This window comes from Rissa tridactyla, chromosome 7 (genome assembly GCF_028500815.1).
Source record: "Rissa tridactyla isolate bRisTri1 chromosome 7, bRisTri1.patW.cur.20221130, whole genome shotgun sequence".
NCBI classification, from domain to species: Eukaryota; Metazoa; Chordata; class Aves; order Charadriiformes; family Laridae; genus Rissa; species Rissa tridactyla.
Genome location: NC_071472.1, coordinates 47,521,458 through 47,534,653, shown reverse-complemented (window position 1 = coordinate 47,534,653; position 13,196 = coordinate 47,521,458). Strand labels below are relative to the sequence as shown.

Sequence of the window (13,196 nt, the reverse complement as noted above, 5' to 3'; positions counted from 1 at the left end):
CAGGGAATGAAGTGCACTCATACACTGCTCAATTGTCATATCACTGCCAGTTTGTCACATTTCTTAAAAAAATAACCTTTGGAAAGAATTTGGGTTTACGCCTCCTGACCAGGAGAAACTAGGCCAGATTCTTCTCTTATATACACTTTTCAACTACTGTTGATTTCAGTGGATAAATTGCTCATGAGACTATGAGAAGATGAGCTCTGCTGCTGTTTGTGGGTGAAAGTGGAATTGGCCTTTCCCGTGGCTGTTCTGCTCCTTAGGTCTATTTGTGGAACGTATCGGAGATTGCATGATCGTAGTGGGATTTTTTCTTCTTTGGATGGATAGCCTTAGAAGCTGCCAATACATGAGTGGGAACTGCTTCTGCAGTTTGCTGGAACTATGTACAGTCACTAAAGACCAAGGATGGAATTTGCCTTGCATCTAAATTTGGGTGCTATCAGACTGAGGTGCAGTCTGACTTGCCCTCAATCAGAAGTACGAGTGTCACATAATAGGACATGGAATTATTTCTGTAGCAGTTCTTAGTCAAATAAGATCCTGGACATTCCTGGGAAGAGGATTTAGTTATTTTCTTTTTATTTATTTTATTTTTTTGGAAATGAGGGTCACAGTGGCTGAGCGTTCTTCAGGGATGAGTTTAGGTACTCATTCCAGTGTGGGGTCAGTTAGCTATTTTACTGCCTGTCACAAAAGGATGCAACTGATTGTGTCTGCTGTTCTCGCCCTTACGGAAGCTCCTGCTGTACAGGACATACGTTTCAGTTGTGATCCTTATTTATACATCTTAGTGATAAGGAAATCTATATCTAATGTGGGTAAATTGGCTAATGAGCATATTATAAATCTAAAAATCTTACTTTAACTGATTCTTTTTCAACGGCATTCGGAAGTGGCTTCGCTTTTAATTAGCAAGTTATATAATGAGACCTACTGTGAGGTTGGGATGTATGGTGAAGTATGGTGAGTCACAAAGCCAGATCTAGTATATCCATGATGTGGGAAATTGTTTTTTGTAGGTCCTGCAAGAGTTGTCTTTGTGCAGATATGTGGTAGCGTCAACCACAGAAAAATTAAAATGTGAAATGATTTAGTAAAGGGAAAATCAAGAGAGTTCTGTTCAAAGTTGCATTTTACTCATGCATCGCATCACCTCATTTCACGCCACCAGATCACAGACACAGGAAAGTACCAATGGAATTCCAGCTGTTCTTTGTTGAAGAAAAAAAGCAAAACTTTTACAGAAGAAGATCACTGATTGTAACCTTAATTATAATTAATATTAACTGCAATTAGTGCTAGCCTAACTAGAGAATTCAGCTTCTGTGCATGGTGCTGCAAGATGGCTCTGCTTTTGTCTTCTCCCCACTGTTTTTCTGGCTGTGCACTCAGGGCAAGCCCCCAGTCAGCTCTCTCTGTAATAGGTGAGTGTAGCGACCTGCAGTACTTTGCAAAAGAGAACAGTTTAGGTAGGAAGCTGCTTCTGCTTCTCCTAGAAGAAAAGCACCTGTGCATTTCTGTGAACTCTCCTTCTGCCACTTGGAAACGTTCCCTGTGTATCCTGCTGTCAGTCTGTCGTGCAGCCTCAGCAGCCTATGGGAACTACTACATGTGCTTCTAGTTCAGCCGTTGCAACCGGCAAATTAGTGATGTAGTGGGTTTCTGTTAAAGGCATTGTATTTCTACTTGGTTTCCCCTTCTATCCTCAGAAATTGTGGCACTGAACAACTGAAATGAAATGTAAGTTCCTACCTTGCTTGCAAAAAATGCTGAAATCTGCCTGCTAAGAGTCAGTCAACAAATCCGATAAAGTTCGCTGACATAGGAGCATCAAGTGTCATTACTGAGGAGTTAGCCTGTATTTTGAAGTAGGGCTAGCCTTTCCATTCTCTGAAACAAAATAATAAAATAAAATATGCGTCAGTTGCCACTGTAAATCAAATCAGTGAGTCCAGGCAATGCCAGTGTCTAATGCAATCAAGAAATGTTAATAGAGTCCTATTAAGGTGGCTAATGCTAATCTGTTGGCACAGAAGGAAGCAGACTCAGTAAGACTAATGTGTTGGGGCGATGCAATGCAGTCCAGCCAGCAAATAAATGTAGATGTGAAGAACTGCTGCAGTGAGCTTACGCAGACTTGTGCTGCTGACTGTGGCTATGTTTAAACTGCTTCTAAATCTAGAAGCATTCCTAGTGCAGTATAATAAAACTGATGCTCCCAAGGGCTTTTCTCGTAGCCAGAATTTATGCCTGGAGATTTGTGACACTTTTCCCTGCCCTCCCTTCACAGTCCACATCCAACTCCAAGGTCACTGGAATCATGACCTTTCTTTGTGGGTCCAGCACTTTTACTGATTTCCAGCCAGGCTAGTGGCAGTTCTTCTCCAGGGAGCTGCTGTTTTCTTCTGAGTACTTGTCTTTACAATTTTATACCTATATAGCCTTCTCCCTTCCTTCCTTCCCAGCAAATTCTAGTGGCTGAAATGGAAAGCTTTTTATTCTGGCAAAAAAAGCAATGATCTCTGCAAGGCATTTTAGGCTCTTATTTGGGCAGAAGTTCCTTCAGCGTTATTCATCAGGAGGTACTTAATCCAGATTAAGTAACACTAGAAAGGTGTTGGCTAGGGAGGTGCTCATGGTCTTTTGAATTTAAGTTGAAAGTGTTAGTGCAACTACTGACTTCTTGCTCTGCCTCCATGTACAACATAGTGGGTTTGGAAGGATATCCGGGCAAGTTCTGTGTCTTAGCAGACCTGCATGTCACCTGCACGTCAGCTGTCTGAAACCCGACAGATGCCACCGGGAAGCGGACAGCGTGCCAGTGTATTTTTTGGTAACATATTCAAAAGGAAGTGAAAATGGAAATAGATGCAATGAAGCATTAATGCTTCAATTAGCTTCAGCTTTGATCTGCTGTCCTTTTTTCAATTCTTTGTCATACCATTGGTTTTGAAATGGATTTGCTCCTCTATGGATTCTTGCGCAGTCTTTCTTAATTCCTTTAACTTGCTTCAGGAAAGGTGTCCGCTTTTCTTCCCTGCCCTTTACCACCATTCCCAGCTTTTACCACCATTCCCAGCTACAAAGATCTTCTGAGACTTTTCTTTACGTATAAATAAAGTTGTTACTGTAGGTTGTTACTCTTCCAACTATTCTTTTTGTTGTTGTTGCTGGGCAACACACCCTTTTGGACAGGAGTCCAGTGATCCCTTTGACATACGTGCTTCCTTAAGTCTGTAACAGGGTTATGCATGGTCAGTGCTTCTCCTCAGAAAGGAGAGTCGTGCTTTTACCTTGCAGGTTTTTGCTCTGGTTGCTTTGTGCACAGTGGGCTTCAGTCTCTGGCGACTTTTTCTGAAGTGACCGAACCTGTCCCTTTCTGCGGTAGAGCAGGGTGTTGCAGAACTGCCCGTCACTGAGGTACTGACAACGTGCGGAACCTTGGCCTGCTCAGAAATGCAGTCTGTACGATTGCGGCAATAGGAGCTCATTGGCATTCTCTTCTATGCGTTCCCTCTGATCAGAGTGCGCTATGTGTCATCACAGGGAGTATTTTTATCTTCCAAGTTGGAGTGGCTACACCACAATTTCATTCACATGCACACGCTCTTGTGCTTGTTCTACCTACACCCAAGTGTCTCCTGCACCACTGTGAAGACGTTGCTCTGCCTCCTCGGCACCTTCCTCTCGGGCACTGGCAGGCTGCTGTCTGCTCCCCTGAAGCCTTCTCATTTCCAGGTTGAACAAGCCTTGTTCCCTTAGCCATTCGTCATCTGTATAAGAAGGAATTTAAGTGATAAAAATCAGGCTTGGATCCATCTGCTTCATTTGTTTATGCCTGGGAGTGCCTGTCCATAAAATAGACCTGCTAATACTTCCTGTTCCAGTAAGGACGTAAAACTATTAACGGGTAAGATTCAATTAGAATCTTAGATAGGAAGGTCAACTTTTCAATATTTTCAAATCAAAGTCCTCTAAACTCAAATCAGTTAAGATGTGGCCTATTTCAACATTTTGATTTTAAAAAGAAAACTTCTACAAAACTTGTTAGAGTTTTAGAATCACCTAATCTGTCTCAGAACTCTTAGAGTTTTCTTTATTGATAGTAAACACTAAAAGCCAAAATAAAGTGCAGTGTGAAAATCTGCAGGCGCCAGAAATAGGAGACTGTTTTTCATGATTCTTCCACCACCGTTGCTATTATGGAATTTGTGGATTGCTGCCTTTCCAGTGAAGTTCCATGCCCTTTTGTGCCATTTATGCAATTAAGCAGTGTAAGCTTGAGGCGCACGGGTGAGAACTGTCTCTCTAGGACACTTCTTTCATGTCACAAGGGGTTTTACCTGCACACTTGCAAACACCGGCATGCACACAATTGTCTGCCTTGGCTTTATTGTTCTTTATTTTGGTCTGGAAACAGCTCAGGGTGAGGATCATCTTCTCTTTTTCTTAAAATGAGTACAAATTTATCTGTATTTTTGAGGGAACTGGGAGTATAGGAAAAGTGGCGGCTGTTACGAAGTCTTTAAATAGTGCTCTACTGTATCAATGAATCATAGCAAATGAATGATAATCATAATGAGGACTGAGTCTTCAATGAATCATACTTACTGTATCAGGTGAATCCATAATTGAGAGTTTTTTCAAGTGGATGCGTGACAAAAAAAAAATACAGTACCAAATGTGATCTTAGAGCCTGATGGCATATTGTGTGGGGCTTTTGCAGTGGCATCTTTTAACAAACAATTTAAATATGCCCATTACTTTGTTAAGTAAAAGCCTGAAATAACTCTTCCATATTGGTCTGATAGTTTAAAAAATTGCAACCTTTAAAAACATTGTATATTGTTACAGAGGTTTTCTTAAACAGAAATTAAAACAGAGGTAAAAAAGGTGAAAACGTGAAATGAATGCTTACTAGTACCGCTGCTTCGGTTAGAAGAAACATACTTTTTTAAGCTTTTGTTTAGCATTCTCTCTCTAATAAGACTGCTAAACGTGTCTTCAGTAGGAGCCAGTTTTCTGCACGCTGTGGGGATTTAAATGCAATCATCAACTGTGTTCTGGAATTACTGTTAGTGGGCTGGCCTTGGGAAGTTATGCGTCATTGAGGAGGAAGAATGTTCTCTGCTTTGCTGGGATGAATACGCTTTGCAGCAGCTAGGTGTAGTAATGTAGAATGTAGTAATAGGTATCAGCCATGATACCTTTGCTTAATGGTAGTCTGTAGAAGTTGGAAGTGTGTTGGTCTTCAGTGTAGTGGATGGGGAAGATAGTCTTGTAAACGGAGTGGTGAGGTGACAGCAGTACTCATCGGTGTTTCTTCTGTTGTATTTGAGGTGTTTGGTTGATGGTCTTGTATTGCTCTCACCAGCTAAACAAATATCTGAAGGGAGGGTGTAAAGAAGATGGAGCCAGCTTCTTTTTGGTGGTGCCCAGTTGACAGGACTAGAAGCAATGGGCACCAGTCCCTTCTGACTTCAGCCATTCTGTGATTCTGTAAACCTGCTTGTTTTGTTTTTACCTCCTTTTGCTGAAAAACAATTCAGGTGGTATCTCAAAGGCATTTAGACATACTGATTACAACAGGTTCAGAAGCATCTGAGGGATTTATTTTGTTCTTATTAAGCTTACGCAGCTTTTGCATGCTGATGTTATCAACCCAAAGGAGCATTTGGACTTGAAACTGAAGCTAAATGCCAGTTCAAGACTAGGTCCTTGCATGGAAGCTTATGCGCTTAAAAATTGGGGCCAAAGTGAAATAATGCCAAAGTGTCTGTGGGGATCCTGAGGTCTTGTCTACATGAAAGACTATACGAATTTAACTACCATTAGTTTAGGAATGTATCTTTTTCCCTGCATGATGAATGGGAGAAAAATCATTTCCCTACCTGATAGGAGTACTGTAAGGGGAAGTGCATTTGTGCTTATGAGATGTTTAGAAGCTATGCCGTTGAAGGTTGTGCAAGTAATACATGTGCTTTATGGACTGGCTTATTTCTTGGATTTAATTTCCTTTAGTAGAAAAAAAAAGGATTAAGAAGCGAAAATTGGATTTTTTTTGTTTTAAAGACTGTGTGAAACTCAAGTACAGCTACCAAAAATCTTGTCCTCTTCCATTACTCACAGTTGTCAGGATTGCTATTCTGCATCCCATTGAGAGATTCAAGTAGATTGTCAACGAAAATGTCCAAAGTCTACTTTTATACCAAGGATAAATGGGAACTTTGTCAAGGGAAGCTGAAAGTAAAATTTGTGGATAGCATCTGTTGTAAAACAATGTATCTAAAGAACTGGGGGTTTGGGGTTGTTGTGTTTTGTTGTTTTTGGGGTTTTTTTGCTCCTTAGGAAATTACTAGCTCAACATGCAAATTAGACCTTGAAATTTTGTTTGAGACACCATAAATTAATGTGGTGTGATATTTGTGAGCCATGGTGGCAATATGGAAGAGCCTGAACGAGAAAAGTTTAGCTGGAAACAAGTTACTGTGGTTGATGATTATATGTAATATATAATTGTAGGTGTTTTAAATGTTGAAACCGCCAAGGTGTCTGTCATTTCTAATATAATGGGAAGGAAATGTTTGTGTTTGTGAGGGTATTGTGAAAACAAAGTCCACAGTAAAAGCAGTAATGACTTTAAATGCTTACTGACAACTGAAGAACCCTGCTTTAGGAGTTAAGGATTAGCCAAGCACCCATGGAAATGTGTCGTGTTGCTTTTTCTGTAATTGGCGGAGAGGGATGAGATCAACAATCCATGGAGCATGGCTCCAGCCTCTCCACTGATATGTGAAGACTGTGGGTGCTGTTACATGGCAGCTGGATTTCTTGAAGGACCGAGGTCTATCTTCTGGGGGGTTTTTTGTGCTCCAAATTAATCTGGGTTTGACAGCTATAATGTCAAGTAATGAATACAGTCCTTAAGAAAAGAAGTTTTATACCAAGACTGAGTTTATCTGAATTTCTTCTGTTGTTCTCTTGAGATTTAGGTAATCTGTTTGTAAGAGTGCCTTGTTCCCCCCAGTCAAATGCAGATCAGATTATTTTCACAATCCAGTTGAAATTTTCTGAAATGAAACATTGATTTTTAGATATTTTTTTTCTGTGTGCCGGGAGACTTCCTTGATAAATAGCTTACATTCTGTATCCTTTAATTCTAAATTCTAGTTCAATTCTGGTATGCAGAAGTGGAGTACAGTCATGTATGTCTTTACCTGAATGAATTTTTATTTGATTGAGAAAACCATGCTGAAAATGCCTTTGTTATTATCAGATACAAATCAGTGAATCATCCAGATGCTTAAACTACCTTACTTTTCTGTGATTTCTGTTGTGGTTTTGATGCTATTTGCCGTCTTTGTCATAGTAATGTCTCAAAATCTGTTAGGTAAAAACAAACAGTAGCAGACAGTTTCTTCCCAGAAGAACTGGCTGTCTTCAGCAGAGGAACCAAGTAAAAATGGAGGTGAGAAAACATATACCATGAAAAAGAAGGAACTGGTCCACATATTGCAGCTGTTGGATTAATCCTGTAACTTTTAGTATTTTTTCTTTGAAGGTGTATTTTGCAAGGGGACTAGATATTAGGAAAGGCAAAGAAGAAAAGGAAGGAAGAATGAATGGGTCCTTCTGGTTTTAAGTCTTAAGCTTTTACTGGAGTATTATGGAAGCCCGAGACCACATTGAGTGAGACTTCACCAATCCATGGAAAACATAGCTGACTGACATAAAAATTGGAGAATCTTTAAAATCATAAGACAAATCCTGAAAATAATTATCCAAAATGCCAAATGCTTGCTGCTTCTGGTTTGTTTTTGTTTGTTCTTTTTCCCAGTGTTTGCTGCCTTTGGATACCTGCATTTGTGGTGCCTGACTAGAGGCATACAGTTAAACGGCTATAAAAAATGCAGAGAAACTAACTTCTATAAGTCAGGTCCCTAAATGTCTCTTCAGAACAAATTATCTGCTGCCATAAGAGGGCATTTTTTGTTGTGGCATTTTTGTTTGTTTGTTTCTGCAAATGTAGTCCTCTGGCTCCTTGTAGAGTCACTGAATGCTCAAAATATATGAAAACCAGACTCCTCAGTTTTTAGCCTTGGAAGAACTATCATCAGTACAGACATCTGGTCTGGAAAATCTGAGCAGAATTTTCCGAGTGTGAAATATTTGTTCAGTATGGGAGTGTCTGCATCTACAGCACCCCAAAAGGCATTAACTCTGTGTTACCGATGAAGTCTATCTGTCTTAGTTTGAATATTCCTGTCATTTACTAAACTTCCGTAGCACAGAAATTCAGCTTCAGTTACAGATACTTGGTTGACCAGGGTAGCCGAGCGAGGAGGTGTTTTCTTGTAGAGAAAAATCTGAACGCTCTTGAGATGTTCGAGGCATCATTGAGATATCCTTTGCCTTTTTATCATTCTCTTGGTCTCACACTTGCTCTCATGCTCCGTGGACCTGCCTCTCATTTACAGGTTCTTCATAAATTTCCTTGTTTACTGCCTTGCTTCTTTCTGCTCATAGGTCTGAACGCCTGTGATCAGGAAATCTAATATTCTTCATAAGCTGAAAAAGACTAGTTTACTCAAGAATTTTTCTTCTAAGAGTAACAATATTATATTTTATGTTTCAGACCTAGTATCTCCAAAGGTGAGGCAGACTATTCCTTTCTTCTGCTCTTTTGTAGTGTATGAGCTCTTACCCGAAGACTGAATTTTGCAAATTCTCCCTTTTCTATCCGTCAGTCTGTCTTTTTTGTGGTGCTTCCCATTCTCATGCTTTGAAATTTTGGAATTCCTGCTCTTCCAAGCAGTGGCTTTTCTTCATTAGAAGTTCAGAAATGTGTTCTTTCTACCACCATTTTGATGACTATAGTGATAAGTTTTAGGATATTTATATTTGAATAGAGGAAAAGCAAGGTGTTGTTTGGTAAGGAATAATTCAGTTTGCTACCCCCTATCATTAACAAAAGGTTCTAGAAATCTGTAACAGTAAATGTAATGATCTGTATGCATTCTCTGTTAGCTGCCAAATACCACTGGACACATTCCCAATACGCACAGTACTCTTGTAATTAACACCGACTCCTTAATAACCAATTATTTTGAATGGGTTTGGGGTTTTTTTAAGCTACTAAAATTCTATTAACTGATTATTATTTTTACTTTCTTCTTGGCCAGCTTAAGTCTGCTTCCTCCCTCCACCTTTCATTTATATTTCTGATTAGTTCAGCTATAGATGGAGTAAAAGCAGAACAAAAGGCTGTGACCTAGTGGCATGTTTCCCCCAGAATATTGTAGAAGGATGCCTCCCCTGCTTGAGTTGCTTTTTACTACTGGGAGAAGGAGAATGCTTTTTTGGACAGGCTCTCAGGATATTAGATTTCAGGTCTGATGTCACCATTTGGAGAAATGAATAAAACCAAGGACACTATTCTGTTTGTTAACAAAGGTCCTTTCTACAATAGCTGTAGTGTTGTTATGGATATGGTAGATTTTATCCCTGGTTCCCTACTGATTTGGAGGGGACTTTATTGCTAATATAAGGAATATATTTCACTACTATTTTCTAGTGTCGGGTTGATATAGGTATAAGGAGAACTGATATAGTTAGGCAGCTCTGGTTTAGTAATTACACATTAGTTTGAGTATGATAATCCCTTGGGACCATCTAAGTTGTCATGACTTTCTCTGTTACTGTACCTATTCTAATGTGGTTGTGCCTTCCTGTCTTCAAATGGCAAGCTTCAAATGAAAGCCCCAGGCTCCAGCAAAAAAAGCTGTCTGATGAAAACAGCTCAGTGAGTGAGAATTCAGTAGTTTGTCTGTAAATCTGAGAGCTAAATAGGATGGCGCTTCTTTTAGAAGTGAAATTGAATTTAAATGGGAGCCGCTGCCATGTCCTGGGGAAATGCTGCTGCATGTCTTAGAAACAATGTGCGGTTTGAGTATTGGAATTGAACAGCCTAGTGACTTTAACAGGGAAGAATGTATCTTTTTAAGTCACTGCATTAGCTGAAAGTGATGCAGGCTTATCTTTAACAAGAACTTGGTTTAATGACTTTTGTTAGGCAGAAGCAAGCAGTGTAATTTTTGTGCCATCCTGAGAACTCTTCCTGTCTATTGAGATTAAAGTACGTGTGCTGACCAAAATGATCCTCCTGAGCCATCTACACAAACTATTTATTAATGTATCTTTTTTCTTTAAGCCTGGAGCAGAGGTGAGCATTCCTGTGGGTTAATGTGAGTCTCTCTGTATTTCCAGCTGGCCCGCGTCGATTCAGTGGTGCTCAGTGGCACATGCAGAATGTCCTCAAAGACTCTGTGGAGAGCTCCGATGATGAATTCTTTGATGCGCGAGGTCAGTACACATTTTTGTCCTCCCCTCTCCATTCTTTCCCCAATTTTGCAGCAAGCTAAGCTCCTAACTAAGCTCTAGACTAAGCTCCTTTGGGAGTGAACTGACAACATCGTCCTCATCAGACTGAGATCAGAAAAAAACCCATCAGATCTTCTTTCAAGAATTTGTGAATGGACTTAAATTTACAGGAGGTGGGTGAAGTGCTGGGGTGGATGAGCGAGCTGCCGTGGGCTGGATCTGGCATCAGAAACAGCCTGACTACAACACTACAGAGCTTCATGGGGTCTCTCGGGACCAGCTTATTTGCAGGTCAGGTAGTATATGATGTTACAGTTGGAGTGCTCTTGTTTACAGTTCCTGATGAAGGCCATGACTGTCTGTGTTACTGATGGCCAACTTTTAAAACCAATGGCCTACATCTTCCACTCTGGCAAAACTTTGACTAAAGCGACAGAGACCTCTGCTTGTTCAAGAAGCAGCAGTATCTGAATGTTTGTGGATTTAATCGGGTGAATCCAAAATGGAATGCTCCCTACAACATCTGATGAGACCCTGAATCTTGGCGTACTCTTTAACATGTTTAACATGTTTTGTTCTCAAACACAAGTAAAATTTGTAGGTTGTGTACATACAGATCCTCCCACCTGCAGTGGGAGACGGGGACTCTGGTTTTGGTTTTGTTTGTAGGAGCCAAATCTAATGGTTTTTCTGACATATTTAATTTGCTTTTCTGAAGAGAATAACTAGCAAGGAGTGATTAATTCTGCTACTACTGTAGCAGAAATCCAACTGTATGATCTTTTCATAGGGTAGGCTACTGAGGTCAGACTGAGTTGTCCTTATGTCCTGATGTTACCTGGAAGACAGCGGTGAAGGGTGATGGAATAAACTTGTTAAGTGCTTTGGCTTTTGTCTTTAGGCTTTTTTTTTTTTTTTTTTTTTCTTGCAAACCACTCATTTTCCACTTTCCTTTCTCTAAATTGCCTACTGTAGCTATAAAATTTATGACAACTTTCAACTTGAAAGACAAGCTGCTTACATGACAGTTAGATTATTTTTTTTTTTAAGCGCCCCCTCCTGCCTCCAGTAGGCAACAACTTCAATCAGTCAGGGGAAGAGAAGTTTACAAAATAAAATGGAATTTGAAAACTTAGCACAAAATTCTGGGCTCACCTAGAACACTACAACTGTCCATTGAAATCAGGCAGTTCTAAATGGAGGTGGATATTGGAATAATGTTTTTATGAAAGTCAAATGATTTGTGTTTGGTTAATCAGGTATAGCAAGATGAAACTATTTGATATGGCTTGTTCAGGAAGTCTGGTGAAATGATTTAATGGATCCTTCTATCTCTGTGAAATTGACTGTGGACTTCATGTTCTTTCAGAAACATGCTTGCATCCTCTTTGATTTACCACAGCTAGAAAAGAGTCCCTGGCTGTCCAAGCATGCTACAGCCACTGTGCAGGAAAAGAGGTGCAGATGTTCTTTCTGACTTAATTGGAAAGGATAGTAGGTGCTATGGTAGGTTTGTTTGCTGGGGGTTTTCTGGTTTGCTTTGTTGAAAAAACAAACAAACAAAAACCAATGCCCAGGTACGTTCCAGGGAACAAAATTCCCTCATTTGTTGCCTGTAGTAAGATACATATTCAGATCAGAGCTTTACGAAGTCTGAGGCATGAGATGTGCATCAAATATTGGTTTTCTTCCCTGTTCCTGTACGGCTAGGCTTACAGTAATAACTACTTGGCTGCTGTAGAGGGTTCTATGTCTGAGAAACAAGAAGTAATCCACAGAAGAGTAAAGAAGTAAGTGACCCAGAAAGGTAAATAAATGAGAGGGTTTTTTAAAAATTTATAGGTATTTATACATATAAAAACTTATAGGTAGGCTGAGGCACAAAGCTCAACTATATGTTGTCTGATATCATGATGCCAGCTCGTGTTTAGCCTGAAATCAGCTCACATCTGCACTTCTGAGCTGGGATTTAGCAACCCATCTCTATTTGAAGAGGAATTTGAGAGCTCTGAGTGCAGAGCTGTGAGCTCTGTGTGTGTGCAGGCACATGAATGCTTGTTTCAGAAAATACATTGCTGAGCACTGATTATTTGCTCCTTGTTCTGAACCAAATGGCTATCTTATCTGAAAGAGACTTTCAGTGCAGGGATGTTCCAGCTGTCTGCACAGGGAGAGGAAAAAAATACAGATGTTATAAGCTGATTTGTTCCTTGTAATCTTTATTGTCATGGGTAGGCACACAGACATTGTAGCTGGTATTCAGATGATCCTTGCACCTAGGTTTGGTTTGTTTTTTTTTTTTCCTTTCCCCAGACAGATGCTTCATTATTTTAGGAATTTAACATCAGATTATGAGTGCCATAAATTGTCATAGGTACAAAGCTGATGTGGATGTGTAACCACAATTTTGGGGAGAGGCTCTGTGTGGCATATGTGTGTAGATAGAGCTTTTATTTGCTTTTTTAACCGTAAGAGTGGCAGCTAGTCCTCTTGTATTTTGGAGGCAAAACCAAAATCTCAAGGTATTTGTGTCATGTCTCATGAAAATCCATGCCCTTGAAATCCATCTCAGTCTATGGAAGTCTCCCTGCACTGAGAGAACTAGTAAACAGTAAATTAATTCACCAGTACAGAAAAGCTTTCTACATTCTTGTTGATCGGGTCTTCGAGCTTGGTTTGGCTTTGCCAGTCAGGAGGAATTCTGCCCTTCTGGGAAGGGGCTTCAGCTACAGCAGAATTATAAGCAGCTGAAGTGTAACGTGATAGAAGCAGTGCCCTGTGACACACGTGAAAATGAGTGTTGAAGATGC

The 13,196-nt window shown here is 40.1% G+C and overlaps 1 protein-coding gene across 4 annotated transcripts in view; it reads left to right on the top strand.

The window, feature by feature from the left end:
- Positions 1 to 13,196, top strand: part of PITPNM3 (PITPNM family member 3) — a 90,808-nt gene that overhangs the window by 8,179 nt on the left and 69,433 nt on the right. For all 4 annotated transcript variants that reach the window (XR_008467603.1, XM_054208006.1, XM_054208005.1 and 1 more), the window contains exon 2: positions 10,273 to 10,368. Coding sequence is in view for 3 of the 4 variants with exons in the window: in XM_054208006.1 (XP_054063981.1) it covers positions 10,273 to 10,368 (96 nt within the window). In the remaining variant the exon portion in view is untranslated. The remainder of the gene's footprint in view (positions 1 to 10,272; positions 10,369 to 13,196) is intronic.